Genomic DNA, 27271 nt, shown 5'->3' with positions numbered 1-27271 from the left:
TAGTTTTATTTCTCGAAAAATGTTTATGACTTTATACTGCTAAGAAAAAAAGAATAAGTTATTATTTGGATTTGGCTGCACCATAAATTAGATGCCCAAATCGTGTATCAATATATCTGATCTGATGATTATTTAAAATAATGGGCATATACTTAATGACTTATAAAAGAAAATTGAAAACTTCAATTCCGAGCTTTTAGATCCAAGGTTTAACAGTCTTGTCAATTTCACAAAAATTTAGGCCGACATAAAACGTAGTACATATCACCAACACTTGTACTGAAAGCAAAAACTGGCCTTAGCTGACTCAAGTTCAACGAAAAATAACCAACATTCGGTGGGTACTACGTCACATACATTTATTTCGAAGTAAATCACAACTACCAAATCAAATATTGAAATACTGAGTCAACAATGCTCCATAAGCGGCCACACGACGACGACGACAACATTCCACAGCAACAGCAACGGCATAGAAGAATTCGCTGAAGATAAATTTTTTGGTACAATCATATGGGCCGATTGCTGTCGGTGTGGTGTAGTTGTTGGCCAACTACCACTACCACTACCAAGCAGTGGTTAATGTTCAAGCGGAACGAAAACGCGATCGGCAGTGGCCGCCTAAACGCTTACATACAGCAGCAGCAGAAGCAGGCTCGCTGTCGCTGTTGTGCTACACAGCGGGCTGCCGTTCTACGCTTACGTCGTCTACCTGGCTTACGCAGAGAAAGAGATGGCCAACAAGCGGCCTAATGATCGCGACGACTACTACTACGACGACGACGACGATGATGATGACGGCAATGAGGGTAGCGAACGCTAAACGATCTCGTTACATACATATCTACACATATACACTCGTACTTACTTATAAGTTGGAGCGCAGATCGATCTTAGGCGGAGTTGACCACAATGAGTACAACAACAATAACAATAGCGAAACGAGTGTTGTTGAGGAGTTGCGCATGCGTGAAGCTCTCACTGCCGCTGATGGCTCTAACGAGGTAGAAATGTGCAATGGCATGAGGATGAGGAGTGGCAAGTACATACTACATACATACATATGTACATAGTACGCACATATATAAATAAAAACTATACATATACATAAATATACACACAAAGAACGAGCGTTGCTGCTGCCATCTCCTGCAATTCATCACGTTCCCGTTTAAACACATGGAACATTTTTCAAAGGCGTGGAATGCATTTATGTCGCTTTTACTTATTTATTTATGCTTCTTTGGCTAACTTTATATGCTCGTAGCTTAAACGTGTTTATGAGCGTAAGGCACTTCAAAGAGCGCCTCAAAGTGGCAAGAGTAGTGCAATTCAGCTGGCACTCGCTTTAAAAGTGCTGCTCGGTTCCACTCGCAGCTGATATGTATACGTACATATGTGTGTATGTATGTCGGTTGGCACACGAGCATCTCATTCGTAACTCATTATTTTTATGTGAGCAACTTAGCGTCTAGGTATTCAGAAGCTTTTGTGGCAACAGGTTATAACTTCATTTCTCCGACTTCGGTGACAATGTGTATGACCATGCATGGGTTTGGGCTCGTGAAGAGACATTGAATTGCCTGCTACAAGACCAGTTAGCAGTTCTTACCAGCAGCCAAAATGTATATGAATATGTATAGTATGTGCATATGATTGGGTGTAGGCAAAATACGTTTAAAGGGTTGCCAACTTGTAAGTCAATGACTCTTTTAGGATACAATGGAACGGGAATGGAAATATAGAAATATTTATTCATGTTCTTTAGTAAATAACATGATTTAGAAACGAACAGAACACGTCCAGCACGCAGTGGAGAAAATATAGCAGCCATAGCTGAGGATGTACACGAAGACCGCGGAGAGTCGGTTCGTCTCCGTTTGCAGCAACTTGGACTGACGTAAGGAACGACTTGGCGCATTTTATATGAAGATCTTATATTGAATGCGTATAAAATACAACATGTGCAAGAACTGAAACCCCTCGACCCTTTTCAAGCGATATCGCTTCGCTCTATGGGCTCCTGAAAAGTTCTAAGAAGATCGATATATCAGCGATGAGACCCATTTCTGGCTTAAGGGGCGTATAGCAACCAGAAAAAACAACGGTTTGGTGTGGTTTGTGGGCCAGTGGAAACATCGGAAACATGATTCTTCAAAAATGATGTCGATGAGAACGTAATCATCAATGGCGACCGCTATTGCGTCATGATAACCGACTTTTTAATGGTTGAAATTGAAGCTCGCGATCTCGGCGACCTTTGGTTTCAACAAGAACGCGCAATTTCCCACAAATTGCATCAATCAATGGATTTATTGAGGGAACACTTCATTGAGCAGACAATTTCACGTTTTGTGCCAGTCGATTGGCCACTAAGATCGTGTGGTATCACACCGTCAGACTTTTTCCTGTGGGGATATGTAAAGTCTAAAGTCTATGTGGACAATTACGCTTCGATTTAGGCCCTGGAGCAAAACAAGGCGCGTGTCATTCGCCATTTACCAATAAAAATGCTCGAACGAGTCATCGAAAATTGGACTCAACGGATGGACCATCGGAGACGTCGCCGTGGCCAACATTTAAAAAAGATAATCTACAAAATATAAATACCAACGAGTTTCCTTTCGAATGATAATAAACATTCCCGATTAAATTTGAAGTTTCTGTGTTTTTTTTTTGAAATGTAGGGAACCTCGATATAGATCACCCTATATAAAATAAATAGTTTATTATCGATTCCTTGCCTATCGCTCACTCAGAATCGGTTTCACTTATTCTAACTTTGAATTTATTACGTATTATTGTATAGAGTGACAGTTCTTGAAGTTGGTTATGTTTAAGCGCCTAAAGATATGCAAAAAATTCAGTTTTCTCTTAAAATTTTAAATATTCTAACTTTTTAAAAAATCAGTGATATTGAATTTGACCATACAATTTTAAAAATAGTTTTTTCTAATTTACGAAAACATGGCAACTCAGCGCTGAAAAGATAAATAATTTTATTCATGCGCATTTCCATACTCATAAGTAAATGGTTGACTTTTTTGATAAAAACTAGTTTTCGATTTTGAAAAATGGCTCAATATTAAAGTCCATTTGCTCATACTTATCACCTACACTTGGGTCTACAAAGAGCAAAAGAGCGAAGCAGAGAGCGCTAAACAGGCTAAGAGCAGCAGTAACATACACCTATGCATACAAACATACACACACACACAGCCACAAGCCACAATAGCATTGGTACATAAAGTGGCATAAGATAATTTATTGGACTTGGCCAAGGCAAGAAGCCAAGCGAGGATTCGAACTGGGAGATCTGCCAACGATCTTAGCACAGATGCGCACATAAATAGCTACATACATATGCATATGTATGTATGTATATAAACGTATTCATGCTTATTGCTTGCGCCGCGGCTCTGGCAACTGAACAGTAGCTGTTTGAGTAATGAACTCTTTAAGTCGCTTTTAATTGAGCGCAGCAACGGTGTATTATTTTCGGATAAATTTCAGGTACTCGAATTAAATAAGAATATTTTATGGAAAGAAGACGACATTTTCAAGTGGAAAATATTAATGTTTGTGCACTCTGCTGTCTGTCTCTAGACATCTTAGTTGAGTTGAATGAAAAGTGTCGAACGAAAATGATGTTTATATGTATTTATGTTTACATATATTTATATGTACCTAACTAAAACTAACCGTGTTGAAATTTGAGCAAGCAATTCAGATAAGAAAACTACAATTATTTACACATTGATAAGAAAAAGACGGGTCATCGGTGTGTGTTTGACTTCTGCTCCGCTTTTGTCAAATGCATGAAATATGCACAACCACAAATAAATTTTCAGAGTTATTGTATATACATACAATGTATACAATGTGTGTATGTAACGTGAAACTCCACGCAAAATGTCACAGACTTCAATGGCGCCGAAATTCGTGGTCCAACACCGGGTCTACAGCTCTTTAAAGCATATCCTTGGATTAGCCAAGCAAACGAATGAAAAAAGTGCAAATAAACAAAGATAAAATGTGACAATTCAACAAATTATAAATACATAAAATAATAAAGTGTAAGACGTGTTGATTTGCCTGCGTTTGTCTGCCTATATGTGATTTGCTTATCGGCTCATCGCAAGACCTGTGTTCTAGGTACAAATATTAAGCGCATGTGTTTGTATGTGCGAATGTAAGAAGATGGGCATCTTCGATGGCAACTGCAACCGATTTCTATAGAGAGTTTACTAATTCGTGCTGTCTCTGGCGACAAGTTCTTAGCGGCGATTACTGCTTTCGTTGACGGTGTCGCGAGGCGCGGCGCTGTCGTTATCCGCAACTCGCATGAACCTACGTAAACCCAGTAGGACATTGTATGTGTATACTATAATGCAGTCTAAGTGCAAGCATATTTATCATTCTATAGATACTAACTATAATGTTTTCTTTGCGGAATGGTGAATAGAACAGAAAGGTGGTATAGATAAGCTAGTATAAACTAAGTAGATGGTTATAAGCTGTGTTTGATTCGCTAGGTGCTAAGAGTGAATAGGTTAGGAATTGTTAAAACAGACTGCTATAACAGTAAACTGGTCTAAAATTTATTAGTTCAAAATCACGTAAAATTGAAGAAAGCGGCTAAATGAAGTTTCTACCGACTGGCTAAAAACTAGAAATGAACTAGTTGTAATTTAATAAAATTATGAAAATATGAAATTTTAACTGTTTTTGTCTCTCCAAACCTCCAAGCGAGTGGTGAATAGAACAGAAAAGTGGTATAAACCAAATGTACCGGCATAATTATAATCAAAGCCAGGCATTTTCAGCACCAATTGTCAGTGTGGAATGGACACACTAATCACCCTGGTAGGGTTCGAGGTTCATCTAAAACAATGCATTGCAACTCCACATTCAACTGACCAAGTGTTAGTTTTTCCCACGTTCGGGTTTTAACCACAAACACTACGATACTTCCTGAGGTTGGAGTGAACTCCAAGGGCTCCTGCTCTCCGTAGTACCAGAATTAAGTCTCCGGTCAGAGCTCGTAGCCCACATTACTACCATTCGAGCTTTCATACTGCTCTAAATTGATGACCAGGGGTTGGACCCAATACGCACATTACTCGCACCCACCATTCACACAAGAAGCTAACCCCAATTCTCAGTTAAACGTTTTCGCCGCCAAAACAATTCACGCGCAAACGACCTTAACAGTTCGGCATTCCGACTAGAGGAGATCACACCGCTAACATCTAAACATCTATTAGTTCAGCTAATCCCCATACCACCCAGATCCCTAATATCGAGTACATAGGGTATTCTGCAATTACTTGCACTCAGTCGTTTACCCCCGCCTCACAAAAATAACCCGTCATATCAAATAGGCGCCTCTGATGGAAAAATGCATTCAGAGGCCCATGCCCGGTAAGCAGAAAACCCAGACTCAGACAGAATCTGAAGTCTGGTTTACCATCAACAAACCCAACGCCTCGAAAGTACTCATAAGTCACTCGACCAGCTGATTCAAATCACATAGTAAATAATTTAACCTGTGCTTTACACTCCTTTACTCACATAATAGGATCTCAACAGGAAATTCAACCTCCAATATGCCTATGTATTTCTTCCACTAGAATGCATATAGTCGCCCTTACAGATTTCCAGTTGGGTCACCATAAAACTTTGCATATACTTACAAATATAGTTACCTCGTCTGGAGTATCGGAAAGGGTGCGACAACAACAAAAACTAAACAGACATACAACAGTGACAAGATTGACAATGGTAACAACAACAAACGCATAGCCAAATATTACTAATAGTTGCCACAAAGTATAAGTACAAACATACAAAATCGCAAACACACACACATGCATACTCAAATACATATTGGCACAAGAGCACACGATCGTGGCAATGAGTTCAGCGCAAATGGAATTCTCAACAAAACCCCTTTTATGACCTGGTTCGGTCTCCTTTCATAATACATATCTACCTATGTACATATGTATGTGGGCACATAAGTGCCGGTATATGCAAATCGTGAGGATTATGTTGCACCTCACCAAGTTTACCATTAAAATGCGTGAAATCGAAATCTGTTTTTCAAGTTTTATGACTTTACTTTTAAACGATCAGTGACCAAAGAGCCGACACACGAGCTTCACATTCCGGCTATGTAGCTAAACACTAATACTAGGGGAAAAGTGAGGTCAGCTAGAATAATATTTTTATTAGAGGTTAAGAAAGGACTTAAATACAAATGAGTGTGTTCAAAAATATTTAAGGACACAATGGATTTTGTACAAATAAAATTTAATTATTAATTTCGTTGTTTTTTTAGAGTAATGCATTGGTATATATCCTACAAAATCGGGGGTTCTTAAAATAGGTGATATTGAAGGAAATTGGCAGCAGGGAGTTAGGGACTAGTTCATAGAGTAAATCAATTTTCATTTCATCGGTCGAAAGAGCAAGTTAAACCATTCAAGCAAAAATTTTCCATCTTGAAAAATTCTTCAATCAACGGATCTATGCGTTCCGTCGAGATGCCTTTAAAGAAAATTTAATTTTTTCTATTGTAAATGAAAATATTAGAAGTACCGTCCCTTTACCTATAAGTTGAGAACGACTGGACGAAATAGCACGGGATATTGACATAATTCTGATTGAAGTTGGTACTCTATGACAGGAATAGAAACTTATTGGTTTGTGGTGTGATCTCTTGGTTAGGCCAACGGCTTTTTAGTCCATGTAGTATGATCAATAATTGAGCGTCTAGTGGAAAAATTTCAATCCACAGGCACAGTACAAAATGTTTCCGTGCCAGTGAGACAAAGAAGCTCCCGTAGTGTCGGAATATCGTTGCAGCTAGCACATCAAATGAGAAAGATCCAAATCAGTCTCTCACACGCGTCGTTCTTAAGCGTTGGGCATCTCTGTGACGTCGTTGTGGCGAATTTTGCGAAAAGTTCTCTTGACCAACATCAAGATCAAATTCACGCAAGAACTGAAGCCGCTTGACCACCAGAATCGTCGTATGATCGTGAATTGGGCTGAGAAAGAACTTGAAAATGATCCGAATTTTCATCGAAAAATCATCTTAAACGATGAGGTTCATATCTGGCTGAATGGCTTCATCAATAAACAAAATATTGTTGGTGTGCAATCCACACGTACTCCATGAGTCACCATTGTGCCGTACTTCTACCGTGATGGTCATGACCGGCACGTTACTGTGAATGGGTATCGCTACCGCTCAATGATAACCGAATATTTTTGGTCCGATTGGGATGATATGGAATTGGACAAATGGTTCCAACAGGATGGCGTCACAAGCCACCCAGCGAATGTCATCAATCGATTTATAGAAAACCAAGTTTGGTGAACGTGAAATTGCAGCAGTATCGGCCGATTTAGGCTTGAAAACTGTCGAAAATTGTGTTCAGCGTCTGGGCTTCTGCAAGCGTGCCTATAGTGGCCATCCAAAAGAAATCGAGTTCCGTGCATAATCGCATCGAATGTACTTTCACAGTAATAAAGAATTTCATTGATATCTCAAACCATTTTTTAGCGCTCTTATTGAAAAACCCATTATAAACATTTAATAATCGAAATATTCTGTATGTATGTACATATGTAGTACACACTTATGTATATGCCGCTGATATTTTAGATAACACTCATGAGTCATTGCCTTTATTTAAGTTTTATTTTAGCAATGGCAAGAGGCTTGGTTTTACCCACATATCTTTGCGCATGTATTTATGTTCATATGTAATGTACATATGTATAAAGATGAAAAAGTATTCCCTGCTTAATGCAATTTAAAGGAAGATAAACAATCGCGCAGCTGAGTAGAAATGCAACATTCTATCAGTAAATTTTAAGGTAGCAACAGGTAATATATTTACATACTTAAAATTGCAACCACTTCACTACAAGCACAAAATGATGTTATAAACATACAAGTTGAGTGAAAAACGCCGAGGAACATACTAAATAGAAATATAGCTGCGCACAGCATTGCATTGCCAGGATCGCCGTTACACACGCATACGAACAACTACTTTCATACAAATACAAGGCTCGATACACGCATAACACACATACATATATTTACAGCTCAAAGCTGCACTTGCACGAGCACACTCAGTTGACAGCATGACTGTAATCATCTCACATTAAAATGGAGTGCAAAATGGTAAAAATGCTGTGCATGTGTTAGTTAGTGGTGTGAGTGAAATAGAGGAAATGCAACAATGCACATTTCTCTTACTTTTCTTAGTTCTGATCTCTATTTTTGAGCTGTTAGTGTGCTTATAGCGCTGAATGTGGAGTAAAGCGAGCTCAGTGCATTCAGTCAGCGAACCTTTTCGGACACACACACACGCTACTACAAATATATGGCAGTAAATGTATCTACTGTAATACGCACAGAGAGCGGGAGAATTAAGTTTGCGCTGCGTTGGCAAGCGAGATTTGGTGTATGTAAAAGATACAAAGCAGGGTTGCCAAGGTAAACTGTGAGTATATTTCTTTTGGGTAAAATGGGAGATGTGTTAATTATTTTGGATGTGGCTAAAAATAATTATTTTTCATACAGATCATGTTGGCTCTAATTACATACTTATGACTTGGAGACTCAGTACTAAGTAGAACAAAGCCACATTAAGTTTTTTACTATTGATCACTAAGCTTTCTTCAAAATGTTATGTATTCCTTTCTAGAATTCTGCTGAATTGACAGCCTTTGGCCGGTTAAAAATACGGGTCCGTTCCGGTTACGTAGACCCGACTATCGTGAGAACGGCGGTAACCAAACTTTTGAATTGTCTCACAAATAGTGATGATGATTCTTACATAAGGTTGGGCATTTGCAGTTGAGCACTATTAGGCTATTTTTAGTTTGGGGATTTTAGTAAGCAATTTTTTTTGTTTCAATTATCGCGCTAAATAAGAATTAGACTGTATAATCTATTTTGAGACAATTCAATATTTTCACGAGTAGAATTCTTTCGAAACTTGACTTAAGATATTAAAATAAGATAAAAAAAAACATTTGGTTCCGCAGTACTGAAGCTATAATACCCTTAACTGGTGCTTTGTTCCTAGCACGGAAGGCAATTAAAAGATTAGTAACTCGATTTCGATCGGTCAGTTTGTAAGATAGCTACATGCTATAGTAGTCCGACCCGAGAAATTTGTTCGGCGATTGTTGCGATGCTTTAGTAGATAATTTATACATTTCGTGAAGATAATTTTTCGAAATAAAACGTTTTCCATTTGTGAAGCTACTTGGTTAAAAGAAAAAGTTTTCAACACAGAGACTTGATTTTCAACGGTAAATGTGTATGACAGATATATCCTATACTGGTCCCCGTCCTACTATATGCTGCAGAGTCTTGGACGATGTCAACAACGGATGAGTCGACGTTGCGAGTTTTCGAGAGAAAAGTTCTGCGAAAGATTTATGGTCCTTTGCGCGTTAGCCACGGCGAATACCGCATTCGATGGAACGATGAGCTGTACGAGATATACGACGACATCGACATAGTTCAGCGAATTAAAAGACAGCGGCTACGCTGGCTAGGTCATGTTGTCCGGATAAACGAAAACACTCCAGCTCTGAAAGTATTCGACGCAGTACCCGCCGGGGGAAGCAGAGGAAGAGGAAGACCTCCACTCCGTTGGAAGGACCAAGTGGAGAAAGATCTGGCTTCGCTTGGAATATCCAATTGGCGCCACGTAGCGAAAAGAAGAAGAAGGCGCGCTGTTGTTAACTCGGCTATAATCGCGTAAGCGGTGTCTACGCCAATTAAGAAGAAGGTCCGATGTTGACGGCTTCGACAAAAGAGCAACTGCTTGAGGAGAAAAGCACGTGTGCACAATTTTTGATTGATATCTCAAAAACTGAAGGACTAATTAACGTACATACAGACGGACAGTGCGACAAATATGGTCAAACCGACTCAGCTCTTCAGGCCGATCATACATATATTTACTTTATGTTATAAGTTCCGACATCCTTCTGGCTGCTACAGATTTCGTATATATATATAATAACAAATACTAACTTAGCATGTATAAGCAAAAGCACTTCTGCACAATCAGCGCACATGGCAACCCTGCGTGCAGCCATTAGCCATTGAGTATGACAAAGCAGCGCTGTTACCTTCGCTGTTGCCGCCAAAGCTGGCGTCGTCGTCGAGGTTTTCCACTCAGCGTGGGTTTTATGAGCCGCTCATTGAAAGTACATTCACCAGTGCGATTTGAGCAGGCGAAAAGATTGGTAGAACTAGTCGGACGATACATAACCGCTAACACACGATCAAAGTGACACAGCAAACACTCTGTGTGTCCGTAGTGTCACCAACAATAATAACAAAAAAAAAGTACCAAACTCTACATTATCAATAGCTTCATTACTCAGCAGTAGAGGCAACAAACGAACGAACTAAGCGACCAAAAAGCAAGCTCTAGCAGTCAAGTCCGAGTCAGCCATAAGCCAGGCACACAGTAGCAAAAACGTCCATTTGTAATTTCTTCCATATGTAATTGCAATACACACGCACGCGACGGAGTTTTTTTTTTATTTGTTAGAAAAACGTAGACTGAACAGAAGCTGCTGTGAGTTGGAGGAAAAAATTATATATAAAATAAAATAATAATAATAATGAAGTGCACGGCATGATTTGAAAAGTGTTGGAAATTAAAGCAGTTTACGAAAAAAAGTGCAAAAAAGTAAAAAAAAAAAATTAGAAATTTCCGAAAAATAATTTCGCAGCTAGTAAAATATACATATATACATATATGTAAATGGCAAGACTATAGGCTAAAGAGCTTGGCATAGAAAAGGTAAGGTTAAAATTATCCGCAAAATTTGTAGATAAATAAATTAGTTTATGGCCAAAAAGTGGTAGAGCGCATAAAAAATTCGCAAAAGTTGTGTGAAAATTTGCATAATCGAAACAATACAAAAGTAAAACAACAAAAATACGCTTATTAATATGCAATAATCAAAAAAGAAAGAAAAAAAAAAACAATAAAAAGTTGTGTGTTAAAAGCAAACGCTGGAAACCATGCAAAATAACCAAGAACATCTCGTTTGGAGTTTGGGTCATAAACCACACCAACAACAGCAGAACACACATGCATTCACACATGTCGAAGCGGTTACACCAACACTAAAGCAACAACGCGCGGCTTTCTATGTACAAAAACAATGGCAGTGAGGAGAGTTCCATCACGCGCTGCAGAAGCTGTGGCAGAGGCCACACGCCATACATTGCGGCAGCGCAGCAACACTGCCGGCTACAGAAATGCTCTAATAGCAACGGAGAGTCAGAACTCAAAACCAGTTTCGAAATTCTAGCAAGACACGAAAAACACAAAAACAAAAAATTAAACTGAAGGATTTACTCGCTCTTTAATACACACACATATACATGTATATGTATGTAAAGATGCGCTACCCACACCAGAGTTGATATACACCACACTGCTGTGGTGGAAAAGGCTACACATGTGCATTCGTGCAACTACAACACGTAGCACGCAATGTTGCCTCACATGCAAGTATGTATGTATGTATTTATGCATGCACATAAGCATATAAAATAAAAATATGCTTAGAAGAGCAGAGAGCATGGCAGCGCAGCGCGAGCGCCGACCGGCCGTTAAAACGAGATTATGAGGTAGTGCCTCGTACAAGCAGTTAGCAACATTTCACATACAAAAGGAGAGCAAAAGTCGTAAATATTAATAGAACTGGAAATGAAACGTTCGCTTTGACACCTTCGAAATGTACAAAAGCGTCGTCTGTCTGCTTGTAGGGTCGCTGTAGGTTCAAGTTGCGAGCGCTATACATACATACACGCATACACACATGTACATACATATGTAGCTGGCTAAATGCCGTTGTATGGTGGTAACTGCTGAATAAATTATGTGTGTGTGTATGCACTTATGTGCATGTGTGTGTGTGGTGAAAATGCAAATTTCTGATCTTGAATAGCAGTAATGCGTAGCAATGAAGCAAAAAGAATAAAATAAATATATAAAAAAAAGACTTTTGAAAAGTGTCAGGTTCAAGCACCCATGTAACATACATTTTTTTGCATGTACTTATGTATGCAACCCACCATTTCTTATGTGTATGTGTCTGTGTGAAAGTATTCTATTATGTCGTGGAAAGCGCGGAAGAGTTACCTTTAAAAGGCAGCTACAGAATGTCTACAAGCCCACAAAAGCATATAACCGAACATAAGTATGTATATTCTTATTAAATACTTAACACACATACTTAAGATGTGTGTGTATGTACGACACAAAGACATTTAACTGTCGATAGCTGCCGATATTTAAATTTGAAATAAATTTGCATATGAACTGGAGCTTAATTGAAACACAAAGGTTTGAACATTTAGTGTGTTTGAAGAGTTGAAAATTGTACCTTTGTCTTGGGTAATAATCCATGCCAAATTTCGTGAAGTTATCTCTACAAATAAAAAAGTTTTCTATACAAGAACTTGATTTTGAGCGATCAGTTTGTATGGTAGCTATACGCTATAGTGAGCCGATCTGCACAGTTTCCGCGGATATTGTATCACTTTCCAAGGCAGAAATCCCTGCAAAATTTCGTGAAGTTATCTCTACAAATAAAAAAGTTGTCCATACAAGAACCTGATTTTGAGCGATCAGTTTGTATGGTAGCTATACGCTATAGTGGGCCGATCTGCACAATTTCCGCGGATATTGTATCGTTTCCCAAGACAGTAATCCCTGCAAAATTTCGTGAAGTTATCTCTACAAATAAAAAAGTTGTCCATACAAGAACCTGATTTTGAGCGATCAGTTTGTATGGTAACTATACGCTATAGTGGGCCGATCTGCACAGTTTCCGCGGATATTGTATCACTTTCCAAGGCAGAAATCCCTGCAAAATTTCGTGAAGTTATCTCTACAAATAAAAAAGTTGTCCATCATTATGCCAAATATGAGTGTGATTTGTCAACTAGTTTCTTTACAGCAGCTTCTTAAGTCGATACACCTCGTAGTGCGTTGCGATTTTTACCATGGATAAAAATATCGCACAACAAAATTGTCTCAAATTTTGTATTTCCAACCAAATTTCGTATGCGGAATCGTTGCGAAGTTGGAAAGAGCTTACGGTTATTCAATTTTATCAAAAAAAAAACCTATGACTGGTACGAAGACTTCAAAGACGATCGGACGACCTTCGACCTCTTGAACTGATGAAAATATAAAGAAAGTGAAGGATATGGATTTTGAAAATATTCAGGCAAGACGCTCTCTTTCGAGCCCGTTCTTAAGATTTTAGTGGATATTTTGGGTATGAAACGCGTTCTTGCTCGACTCGTCCTTATAAAGCTGCATTTTTTTCAAACAGAGTACCGTAAACAGGAGTTTTTGGACACGCTTAATCGTTCGAATTTCATGGAGAGCCTTATAACTGCCGATGAGATATACATAGGTTTATGTACAAACAAGTCAACAATCATCAGAATGGAAACCTTTTTCAGTCGTTCGAATAATTAAAACAAAATTCGCTGAAGAAGCTCAAGGCCATCCTAAAAAGTGCTTTTCGAAAGTGTTTCGAGGACTGTAAAAATCGTTGGCATAAGTGTTTTACATCTGGCGGGGATTACTTTGAAAGCGACAAAATAAATATTGGTGAATAATTTGCGTTTTATTTACAATTTCCGGGTACTTCTTTGTCACAATGTACTTGTATAACATTGAAAAAAATCTTTTTTTTCCATTAATTTTTATAAACCATTCATGAAAATATAATTTTAGGCAAAATAAGTTTGAAAGAAGATTCGCGTTGCCAACGAGATTCTATAGGTTTATAAAGCAATAATTATTTAAAGCAAAGTTACATAACTTGGAGCGTTTTTTTTCAATTATGACTGCGATACTATTACGAGTAACCGCAGCAACCGAATTCATTACACGGAAATCAAACCATATCTGTTTCAGAAAAAAAAACTCCAGTGCATATAATAAATAAATTTGAGTCATAACATGTTGCAAAAAGAAATTGCAAAAAGCGGACAACCACCGCCTGGTCAATGAGTTCGCTGAAAAAGTGCTTTCCCAGCACAAATTGGAGTAAGTGTGCGTAATGCAAATTATGCTTTGGCTGTGACCGCATAAATAATTGCATAAAAATGCATGAACTGCTGTGGATATACATATGTATGTATATGCATGTGAGTTACTTCTGCTTAATAGATAAGTTCCAGTCACTCAATTATGAGAAAATATGCGCAATGATATGGATGCTACAAAAATAACTAGTTGAGTAAATATGCTTTAAAACAAATAAAAACCGTAGAGTAAAGTTTTCATTAAACAATTTTTGAATAACGAAGTGATAACCGTTAATTTGGCACAATTAATGATTGCAAAAAAAAATAAAAACCTTTATTTGCACTCATTGTGTGAAATATTGAGCATTTTAAGAAATATACTCACAACTCTTTAGGTCACATACTCTCATTACTTAATAGCTCACTCATGACAGCTGTGGGAAAATCATGTCTAATTATAAAATCACAACAATTATTATGCAATCTAAGGGGGCGCTTAACTATTGAACGGTTTCAATTGACAGTGCATGCGAAAAATATGTGTACACACACCCACACAACACGGCGCTTATACCACTAAAAATTGTTCAGCTACAAAGGGCAGAATTATTTACGCGATAGTGTGAAGTAAACAAATGAATAAACAAACTATTAGAATATATGTGTATGAAAGTAATAATTGTTTAATTGCAAGCATTTATGTAATAATTAATTTTAGACATTTTTATTTAAAGACTATTTTGCATATTTATTATTTACATATTTTGCAAAAAATGTTTGTTATATTTTGGTTTATTTTTGCTATTTTTACAGTTAATACGCATGCGAAAATAGTAGTAACGGCAGTTGTACGTTATATAAGAACACCGAACGTATTGACGACATAATTCGTGCTTCTGCAGTTAATTATTAAGTCAAGTCAAGATGGCCCTTTTTGGAATGGTGTCGGCCGTTTCGGGCTTTATAAAAATTCGAAATCTCTTGGATCGTGCAGTTATCGATAACATGGTCTTTCGTTGCCATTATAGAATTACAACAGCGTTGCTGTTTGTTTGCTGCATTATTGTAACGGCAAATAATTTAATTGGTGAGTATTAATTTGAGAAAAAAATTAATTAATTAAAAATCATAAAGTTTCGAGTTATGACACTTTGTAAAAATACTAAATTGAAGACAACAACAAATTATATGGCTGAAGTCATTACAAGGAAAAAAAGAGTAGTAATAGCTCTAACTTATCTATCGAAATTCGCTTCAGCCTAGTTAATTAACGATTCAACAATATTTGAAGAACGGTTCAGAATATAATAATGAAATAATATTAATTAAAATAAAAAAGTTAAAACGATCTTATAATAAAAATTAAACGAGAAAAAGGAAGAAGTGGCATAAATATGAATAAAATTTTCAATAGAAAAAAAATATATAAAATAAATTCATAAAAACTGCAAACATAAAGAAGTAATAACAATTATATAAAATTTTACAAAAACAATTAATTTAAATTAAATAAAAAAACGTTAACTTCAGCTGCAACGCTGCTACAAAAAAGTTTGCATATAAAAACTTGATTTGGGTCGTTCAGTTTGTATGACAGCTATATGATATAGTGCTCCGATCTGAATAATTTCTTCAGAGATTGTACCGTTGCTTTAAACAATAATTCGAGCCGAATTGCGTTAAGATATCTTGTCAAATAAAAAAAAATTTCATACAAGATATGATTTTGGTCGTTCAATTTGTATGGCAGTCATATGCTATAGTAGTACGATCTGAACAATTTCTTCAGAGATTGTACCGTTGCTTTAAACAATAATTCGAGTTAAATGGCGTCAAGATATCTTGTCAAACAAAAAAAATTTTCTTTGCAAGAACTTGATTTTGATCGATTAGTTTGTATGGCAGCTATATGCTATAGTGATCCGATCTGAATAATTTCTTCGCACATTATATCATTTGCCAAGATAGTAATTCTTGCAAAATTTTGTGAAGATATCTCTACAAAAAAAAAAGGTTTCCTTAGAAGAACTTGATTTTGGTCGTCCAGTTTGTATGACAGTTATACGTTATAGTGCTACGATCTGAACAATTTGTTCGGATATTGTATCATTGCCCAAGATAGTAATCCCTGTCAAATTTTGTGAAGATAACTCTACAAATAAAAAAACTTTCCTTACAAGAACTTGATTTTGCTCGATAAGTTTGTATGGTAGCTGTATGAACAGCTTCTTGGGCAGAAAAGGACGTGTGTAAAATTTCACATCGATATCGAAAAAACTGAGGGACTAATTCACGCTTATCCAGACGGACATGGCTAAAGCGATTCAGCTTGTTACGTATTTCTTGCTGTGAATAAAGTAAAAAAAACAATATCACCAAAAAAACCACAAAATATCAGTTCAATAAATTCCACAGAAATTAATAAGCTGGCATATAATAAATGTTAAATAAATATTTGAAATAACATCTAAAAATGTAGCGGAAATAAATCAAACACCTACAACTAAATCAAATATTTGTATTCAGTTACAAAGCAGGAATAAATTAGCAAGTTCACACACAAAAAGTCAATCGAATTTGATAATTGCAGGCAAATTGACGAGATGACAAAAGAACTCGAGTGAAAAGCGTGACTTCGTATGAATTAGCGGCGACAAAGCTGCTAATAAGCCAACAAGCAGGCAAATGGAGCCAATGCGCCAACACCCACACACACATACATGCAGATATGTATGTAAATATGTAGAGTATGCATTTATTGTGGCGTTGCAAGGGGAGACGCACGTCAATTTATGCTAGGCAATCGACTTTCACCACACACAAACAAACAAATATGCGCTAGCATACAAACATACACACATACAGTTGCATTTGCAACGCCCAAGCCACCCATAACGCCGACAAAACTAGTTAAGCACCCGCTTGCAGCGTTGCACTGCGGGCATTTCAGCGTTTTACACCTTTTTAAGGTATTCAAAATGCATTTGGCGCAAGCGTTTAGCGGCAGTGTGTAAATTGAGTAGCGCACGTTTTTTCGAAATTTTTTTGTTTTGGATTCACTCTCTTGTTCTTTCTTTTGTATGCTAACGAGTTTTGTGCAAAAAAGTGCACAATTAGCAGAATGCTGCGAGTATTCGGTAAAAATGAGCAACAAGGCGGCGGCCTCGGGGTGTTGCCAGAGAGGTTATTGATTTATTGCAATATTCAAGTGTATTTTTCAATTGTTTTTTTGGCAACACAATTGTTGTTAAGTGACACTTTTGTGAAATTATATTTGTTCAATAGGCTGTTGTTGCTATTGTTGTTGATTTTGAAATCGATATTTCTTTCAACATTTCGCAATATAATAGTTGCAAAAAAAATGTGATAAGTCCAAACGCAAAATAGTGATCTCAGCTGTTTCTATTTGAGATCTATAAGACGTACATGTATGTACATATAATTCTATATACCATATATATAACGCATATATACTTTATAAATACCATATATATAACGTATATATACCAAATACATATCATGTATATATACCGGGTTTTCTATTAGGAATGATTTGATTTCTAAGTGTCGTTTCGGCCATTTTAATATGTCATGAGCTGTAATTTTTCTGATTGCATTCAGTAATGTTTACAATTTCATCACCAAAAGATATAGAAAAGAACAAAATTTACAAATTATTCAATTTTATTATCAAATAATAATAAATAATTGAGACAATCATTTTCGGCGATTGGGCTCACTTCCATCTGAGTGGTGCCATAAATAAACAAAACTGTCGATTTTGGTGCGAAGAAAATCCACAAATTATTTATGAACAACCCCTACATTCACCTAAAATGACAGTTTGTTGTGGTTTTTGGTCTGGTGGAATCATCGGTCCGTACTTCTTACGAAACGATGCTGATAAAGCCGTTACTGTCAATGGAGAGCGGTATAAATCGATGATAACCAACCTTTTATGCCCGCAATTGGAAGAAGTTGATCCTGACAACATTCCGTTCCAACAAGGCGGGCCTACGTGCCACACAGCACGTGCAATAACTGAATTATTGCGAAAAAAGTTTGGAGATTCGATTGTTTCAAGAAATTATGACATTGAATGATCTCCAAGAAGTTATGTTTTAACATTATTAGATTCCTTCTAAGGGGTTATTGATCTTTAACAATAAGCTAGACACTCTTCAAGCTTTAGAAGTCAATATTGAACATACGATTTATGACTTACGACTTGATTTAGTGGAAAAAGTACTCAAAAATTGGGTTCAACGAATTCGTTTCTGCAAAAGAAGTCGTGGAAACTTAATTGTATTGTTTGTCGTTTACATTAAAAAAAATTAAATTTCTCAACAATTAGTGTTCTTTTTTAGGAAATCATATCACTCTTATTAGAAAACCCTATATTTATATGTTTGTAGTTATGTAAACATCGCGCTTGAGCGAAACCTCGATTCGAGCTGCATGTAATATGATAAGTGAGTTTACTTTTTTTCTAATTTGTTACGCTTTTGCTCATTTTTATTGTTTTCTACTTATGTATATACATTTTTTATACATAAACCCAAGTAAGTGTGTTTTTTTTTATTTTTGTTGACGAATCAGCGAGTTGAATGTCACGTAAGTGGCGCAAACCGCACACTTTAGTGATTTATCTGACTTTTCAACGGTATTGTACCACGAGGTGAAGCTTGAATCATCCAAATAATCGAAATTGGAGAAAGCTTTAAATTTAAAAGTTATACATATATAAATTTAAATAATGGTATTGTATATACATAAGTAGTTTTTTTAGAATATATAAATTCTCTATATGAATATACAAAAAATAAGGGAAATTTTTTGAAATAAAAATATATATTCATACGTTTAAATTGATATTGTCTTCTTCAAAATAGTCTACATTCTGTATTATGCCTTTCCAATCGTCAGAGCAGTCCTCAAACTCGATTTTTGAGATAGTTTTTAGTTCTTTCAGCAATTTTTATCTATATTGTTAATGGACTGCCTATTAAGGTTCTTAGCATCACGCATATCAACATAATAAAAAAAAGACAATTTGACTTTTCAAACCTGCCAAATTTTTAATTTAAAAATTTCCGTTATTTTCCGATCACACATCTTACTCATATACATATTACTTGATTTTTTTTAACAGGAGCTAAGCCTTTCTTTAAAAAAAAGGAGTAATTTTTGTAAAAAAATCGATTTTAATTTTAGAACATAATTTACTTTTATCTTTCGAGTTGAATTTTCCGTTCGTCCATAAAACTTTCAATATTTATAAAAACAACAACAATAAATTAATACTTTAGCAATCTATTTGGACATTCAAATAGGTTTGTGCCTAAACCTTTCTGTTAAAAAGCTGCAGAACAATCAAGTAGCAAAATTCGCACAGAGCGTGAGAGCAAAATGTAACTCTTTTTGTTGAGAACAGAATGTCAAATAGTTTGCCCTTTACTTAGTTAGGTTAGGTTGTTGTTGTAGAAGCACAATTATGGCGATTTGACAGTGCTTGGTCGGATAAAAATCCACTTCCGTTCCAGTTACGTGGACCCGACTGTAGAGTAACGGTTTAAGTTAGGTTATACCTGACGGCTGTCACGCCATACATAGACCCACTGGTTCTTACATATTTGATTATTAAAAATAATAAATTATTATAATAATGAATACCTTAAATTTGATTACTTATTTATTAAACTTCCAAAAAGGATTTAAAAATTAAGTTTTTGTGAATTTGATAAATTTTATACCAGAATTTAGTGGCTTGGCTTCAAGTTTAAGAAGAGTATTAGAGAAAGAATGCTGTTTGCCATATTATTTGTTACTTTTACTACAAGAGAACTATAATAGACATTTTTTCTAGAAAAATTACACAACTTTTGGGGAGTTGAGCAACAGAAATAAAGAAAAATATTGATACCACAAATTTACAGCCATTTCGCGACTGTGATGTTAGAGCCTTTTCTCTCGCTAATTTTGGGTAGCTAAAACTGAAAATGACAGTAAAAATTTCCCAACACGTCGGAATTTTATCTTATAGTCAGAAATGTAGTGATCAAATCAAATTGATTCAAATTTATTAAAATCTCAAAAATAAGCTCAACTTGATGGAAATTTTTTGAACTAAAATTCGTAAACAAGACAACTCAAAAACCACACAGACCTCTAGCATATCAGTCGACAATTTTTCCTTCCGATTTCTTGAGTAGTGCAATAGAACACGAAAAACTTACAAAACTATAAAAATGTTCGATTGACCGCGGTGCATTTATACAGTATGTACTATATGGTGCGTGCACTAGGCACCTCTCAGGTCACCTTAGAAGCTTAATGCCTTAATTGAAGCCTTGTCGCGGGATCTATGTATATATTTTAATAAATTTGTCAATGATTTCAAGCATAATTTAAGACTATTGCTTTTACTAATCAAAGGCAACTATGCCTGTGATCGAACCGTTAGTTAAATTACCTGGATATTAAAAAATCGGTCAAAACGGTAATTTAATGAATTTTAATGCATTCATACTTTTAAATTCATACATACATACTTATGTGCTTAGTTGAAGCTCTGCATGAAACAAGTGCTAGCAATTTGATGCAGCAAAAATTGAGTGTGTGGGGCACTTGCATTCATGAGTGCAGCAACTAATGCCACATTTGTTAATATTACAAAAAAACAAAAAAAAAAAGTTTCCAACGCACATAGATAAGCATGCATTCCCAATGGAGAGGCACACCCTAAAATTCAGCTCCACTGCTTCAGTTCCAAATTGGCTTAGCATTCATCAAGCAAAGAGAAGCAGCCAAAATAATAAGGGACAAGTGCTAAGCCTGAGTTGCAGTGGCTCTCATATATACATATCCATATGTAAATATACATATATACGTTTGTGTGTAGCACATATGTACATATATGCGTTCGATGTACATACATAAGTATACAAGTTTGTAACTGCTTGACACACTATATTTATTTATTATTTTTCACTGCATATCTGTGAGTGGTTTGGCTCCGTACTTGGCGGGTAAGCCACCAGCGAGTCACTCGGCAACTCAAACAATCAAAACTGGATTTCATACAATGCATATTAATTCAGAGATAAGCATGTATGGTTGCATTCATGTATGCTCATATGTTACTTTGTCAGCAGAAAAACTCAAATAATAAAATTTTAGAAGTTTACAAATGTTAGAAGCTTAAAAAGCAAAAAAAAAACTGGAAATACTAAAAAGTATTAAAACAAAAAAAAAATAAAACATTAAAAAAAATTTAAAAAAAATAAAAATATAAAAAATAAAAATATTAAAAATAAAATTATATACAAAATGAAAAATAATAAAATAAAAATTTAATATTATATAATATTTCGCTAATATGTACGCCAAACACTAAAAACTCTCAAACTTAGTGCGCATTGAGCTGAGATCTGCTTGGAGCTTGCCAGTTGAATTAGTATGTACTATGTATGTACATAGGAGACAAAAACAATATTAAATAAATTCACAAATGTTTAATAAATAAGCAATTAAAAAATCAAATTAAATCTGGAATTGGGTACAAATGTCTATATGTGTATCAAATTTGTATATATACCATGTACAAATATGCACTATATGCAACTAAAATTGCGCCTGCGGTCTTTAGTCCAAGCGTTCTTAATGAAATATTTTTTTTATTCATAAATAATTTTTATAAAAATCAGCGAATATACAAGTATTAGTTTCAAGTCTGGCATTTACACATCACTCACACATACATACATCATTTAAACCACATACATATACATATTTATAAGGCATGATTAAATATTACAAGCCTTTGTACTTGCCTCATACATACATTTTCTACTTATGTACATATATGTGTGTATGTGTAATTGAGCATGTTAATTTAAATCTTCTGAAGCCTTACGCGTAAATCATTTTAAGCACAGCTTAGCCTAATCACATGCTTCCTAATGACGCCGCGTGGGCGGATTAAATCACAGCGGTTGCGTGAAATTTAAATACGAGTTGATATTAGCCGACGCAGCGGGCGAGTGCAGTAAGTGGTTTTTTTCATACATACAAACACACATATGTACATACATATATGTACATATACAATCACAGCTTAGTGAATGGAGCGGTCGCTTAAATCTTTCATGCTTTTAGGTCAAGTATGAGATAAAAATTGAGAAAAAACTAATATCAAACGAGTAAAATAATATGGAGCAGGTTGCAGCATTAAATAAATAAAAAAATACTTAAACAAAACAAAATAATAAGAAATGTTAATTTTGGCTGCCACATAGCTATAATACCCTTTACAAATAAAAACGTTTTCTATGCAAGAACTTGATTTTTATCGATTAGTTTGTATGGTAGCTTTACGGGTATGCTACAGTGGTCGTATCTGAACAATTTCTTCGGATACTGTATCATTAATAACCCCTTCCAAATTTCGTGAAGATAACTCTACAATAAAAAAAGTTTTCCATACAACAACTTGATTCTGTTCGATCAGTTTGTATAATTGTCCGATTTGAATAATTTCTTCAGATATCGTATCATTGCCCAAAATGATAATTCTTGTTAAATTTCGTGAGAATATCTCTCCAAATAAAAAAGTTTTCCATACAAGAACCTGATTTTGATCGATCAGTTTGTATGGGAGCTATACGCTATAGTGGTCCGATTTGAACAATTTCTTCGGACATTGTATCATTGTCCAATATAGTAATCACTGCCAAATTTCGTGAAGATATCTCTCTGAATAAAAAAATTTCCGTACAAGAACCTGGTTTTGATCGATCAGTTTGTATGGTAGCTATATGCTATAGTGATCCGCTATTGGTGTTGCCGACAAAAATGCGCCTTCTTCAGAAGAAAAAAACGTGTGCAAAATTTCAGATTTATATTTCAAAAACTGATGGATTACCTCGCCACAGAAAGACTTGGCTAAATCGAATTTTTCCATAGTGTTTTGTATTTTATACGCTTAAGAATAGGCAAACCCTTCAACATACATTGTAGGTGCATATTTAACTTTTACAAAAAAAAAATATTTATTTTAAACCCCCTTGGTATGCTATACGTTGTAAAATTCCTTTTTCGATAAACCTATCGAGAATTACAGAGTTACTCTGAACGAAATAATAAGATTAGTTTGTGTTTGCTCAAACAACATGAACTGCAACACACTTGAAAGTACTTACACTGGGATATGCCCTTCAAACTAAATTTTTGATGAGATCACATCAAGCTTCAGACAGTGAGGTTATTTAACTTTTTATACACCGACTTACCACTAATCATTTTAAAGTGTTATAACTCAAATTTGCGACAAAATTTTATAAGAAAAATGGCAACAAAAAATAAACATAACAATTTCTGCTTTCAGGCGATCCCATTGCATGCATCAATGATGGCTCTATACCAATGCATGTCATCAACACATTCTGTTGGATCACATACACATTCACCATACCCGGTCAGCAGCACCGTCAAATTGGCACAGATGTGGCAGCGCACGGCCTGGGCAATGAATATGGACAAGAGAAGCGTTATCACAGCTACTATCAGTGGGTGCCATTCGTGCTGTTCTTCCAGGTGCGTGAGATTGGTGGTAAAATTAACGCGTGAAAATCAAATTAATTTTCTTTATCATTATTTTAGGGACTCATGTTCTATGTACCGCATTGGATTTGGAAGAATCTGGAAGATGGCAAAATGCGCAACATCACCGAGGGTCTGCGCGGTTTCATTACCATGCCTGAAGATTATCGCAAAGATCGGCAAGATCGCATTATAAAATACTTGAGAGAAAGCTTGAATTCGCATAGCAGTTACTCGTTTGCTTACTACTTCTGTGAGGCCTTGAATTTCGCCAATGTTGTGTTGAATATCTTTTTGGTGGATAAATTTTTGGGTGGCGCTTTCATGACATACGGCACCGATGTCATTAAATTCTCAAATATGGATCAGGAGCGTCGTTTCGATCCGATGATTGAAATATTTCCACGCTTGACGAAGTGTACTTTCCGTAAATTCGGCCCGGGCGGTTCACCACAGACGCACGATACGTTGTGTGTGTTGGCTTTGAATATTTTGAATGAGAAAATTTACATTTTCTTGTGGTAAGCTGTTGCTGCTGTTGTTTTTGTTTGCAGAATTGAAAAGGAATATTATTGCACTTGCAGGTTCTGGTTCATCATTTTGTCCGTGCTCTCTGGCTTGGCTTTAATATACTCACTTACTGTTATAATGATGCCGACAACACGCGAAACGATCATCAAACGCTCTTATCGTACGGGACAGCACAAGGAAATCCAATTTTTGATACGCCAGTTGGATGTGAGTTGTAGAGAATGCCGTTATATACCACATACGCGTCTTTCCGTGCAAAATGTATAAGAAAAAAATTTTTAGTGCAACATTTTTTTTGTATTTTTTGAGTCAAAATATTAGTCGCGTCTTTTTTTAATTCGACACAATATAAACAATTTCAGGTTATGAATTTTCGAAATTTCAGCGCTCGAAAACATGTTTTGCATGTTTTTGCACGAAAAAAAAATCTCAATATACATATATTTTGGATGGAAGGACCCCTATATACATATATATGTATATATTTTATACGATTTAATATTAAATTATTTATTTTTGCATTTGCACAGATTGGTGACTTCTTGGTTTTGCACTTTTTGGGACAGAACATCAATACAAAGTATTACTGTGACTTGGTGCAGGAGCTATGCCACGTACTCGGCGCTTCGCGTCCGCCATCGGCGCCATCCACCTTGGAGATGCATCCCATTTATCCGCAAGTAGATCGATTCGGCAAGGAGACCGAGACATAAATCGGTGCGCAGTAGGCGGAAGGGAGCGAAAAGTGCAAACAAAAACAGATAATAAAACAAAAACAGAACGAAACATTAATGAAAAGAAAGTTAAAACGCCATTAAAAAAAAAACAGAAATTATAAAAACACACACTGGCAAGCAAATATAAAAACTGTTGAAAGAGCAAAAAATCCTAAGGGCAGTCAGCGCTCGGCATTCTGCTGTTTAGCGTCAGCTTGACGCTATGCGCGAAAACATCCAACTACTCAATACAATGCACCTGCGCTCCACTAGAAATAAAATAACGAGCGACAGACCAACACAGCAATAACGGCAAATACTGTGTGTCTCAAAATACTGGCAAGGCAGAAAATTTTTAAAACACAAAATTAGCGGTACTTCGTTTTTGAAACAGCGAAAAGCATACAATTGTGCCAAGCAAATAATACAGATAAAACAAAACCACACAATAATATATATAAATATTAAAAAAATTAACTGCCAACACACAACGCCTGCGCAACAGTGCAATTTCTCCATTTGCAAGCCTTTTGCAACATTGTTCACACACACACACACACGCAAATAAGCTAAGCAGAAATAAAACATTATAGAATTTATTATGTAAAAGCATAACTTACGTTGTCCAATAGTTATTGCACAAAGCCAATACGCGCAGCGATTATACTTGCTACAATATAATTATGTAATATTGACAATTGTGTAAGCCACAATTCCCTCTTCCATTTTCATAACTTTTAACTTTTTATACGCGCATTTCTTATACTTATATGACTTTTTAGTACATAAATTAAATATTGTAAGCCTTTAGATTTTACTTGAATGATCTTCTACATACATACATACATAAATATGAAAATATTAAAAACTGGAAATTTGTTTAAGTTAAATCTTAAAAAATCAACATAAACAAAAAAAAATACAATTAGTATACATTTGATAAAGTGTTTAGATAAGCTAAAGTTTAGAAATTCATGTACGAAAATGCGAATATTGTGATTGTTAGGGAGACTTCTTTAAATAAATTTTTCTATTTTATGAAGCGATAAACAACAGTTATTGTGTCATTGAGAAATCATATTCTTTAAAAAAAAAATGTAATCACTCGTCGACAAGTATATTAATGTTGTTGCCTTTAAAATAATCCTTATAAAATAATCCCCATTCGATATTATTCCCTTACGACAGCGCTTCTTTCAATCGTCGAAACACTACTCATTTGCCTATACTTGTAAAACGACGTTCTTTTAAGGTTCTCTTTGTATTTGGAAATAAGAAAAGGTTACACTGAGTCAGGTCTAGCGAATATGGAGAGTGGATAATCGTTATAGTATTGTTTTGCCAGCGAAAAAAAATCTTTTTAAAAACGAAAATCGCTAAGGTCGTACCAAAACGTGTAACCTTAGCGGTTGCTACAGACAGAGCAAGCAATAAAGGGGGTATTCTGGTTTAGAAATTCGAAAAAATTATTCGATTTTTTTGCAGATTTTTATAGTATAACTCTTCAACAAAATGTCCCTAAGAGGATTTTTCGAAATTCAAATTATTTTCCGAGTTACAGATGATTTTGTGTCTCCGACTCCGACTGCGCGCGACTAGTTCGCAAACTTTAAACTCGTTTTTCTCATAACTACTTTTTTAGAAACGGTGTGCATGATATCTCTAGTTCTACTCAACCGATTCACATGAAATTTTACACAGAGCTTTCTTATACATTATAGTATCGCACTACGAAGAGCTTTCGAAAGAATATTTTTTTATTTTTAAAAAATTCCGAACCACAAAAAAACAGGGAAAATACGAAACTTTTTTTTCAAACCTCCACCATTTTGTAAATTTTTTTTTTTCAAAAACGTTTCGTAGTGCGATAACTACACTTTTATTCTTCACGGATTTCACATAAATTTTCATTTTAGGTCACGGAAAGGATTTATGTCCTGCACACCAGGACAAGCCATTGTTTCATCAGTCTCTACTTCGCCGACCTGCAGTTTTTTAAAATTTAATTTTTTTTTCCTATATTATTTATGTTTTGTATTCTTAGAATATCAATAAAAAGCATGTAAAAAAATGAATAGTCAAAATAATTTTTGATTTTTTTTATCACATCAAAAAAAATACCTAAAATTCGGGCTTCTAAACCAGAATATCCCCTAAATACGGCCGACAATTTTATAGTAATTCAGGGGCATGTACTCGTCCATCAACAGTATACAAAAAAAGTACTATTTAACTGACCAAATCCACGAAATTTTAAAATTAAAAATTATTGTTATATTTCGAACACACCTCTTATGTGGTAGTGTCA

The 27271-nt window shown here is 35.6% G+C and overlaps 2 protein-coding genes across 4 annotated transcripts in view; one reads left to right on the top strand and one right to left on the bottom strand.

Annotated features, from left to right (window-relative positions):
* The window catches only part of LOC120767053 (dedicator of cytokinesis protein 3), an 88537-nt gene that overhangs the window by 14439 nt on the left and 46827 nt on the right, over window positions 1-27271 (bottom strand). The window lies entirely within an intron of this gene.
* Window positions 10276-25061, top strand: LOC120767054 (innexin inx3). Its single transcript, XM_040092910.1, has 6 exons — window positions 10276-10856; window positions 14930-15203; window positions 23502-23710; window positions 23777-24237; window positions 24301-24454; window positions 24778-25061. The coding sequence occupies exons 2-6, from the start codon at window positions 15041-15043 to the stop codon at window positions 24958-24960; spliced, it is 1170 nt and encodes a 389-aa protein (XP_039948844.1). The 5' UTR covers window positions 10276-10856; window positions 14930-15040; the 3' UTR covers window positions 24961-25061.

The sequence above is a fragment of the Bactrocera tryoni genome, chromosome 1 (assembly GCF_016617805.1).
Source record: "Bactrocera tryoni isolate S06 chromosome 1, CSIRO_BtryS06_freeze2, whole genome shotgun sequence".
NCBI classification, from domain to species: domain Eukaryota; kingdom Metazoa; phylum Arthropoda; class Insecta; order Diptera; family Tephritidae; genus Bactrocera; species Bactrocera tryoni.
Note: the sequence above shows the minus strand (reverse complement) of the source record. Positions and strands in the feature narration are given on the sequence as shown.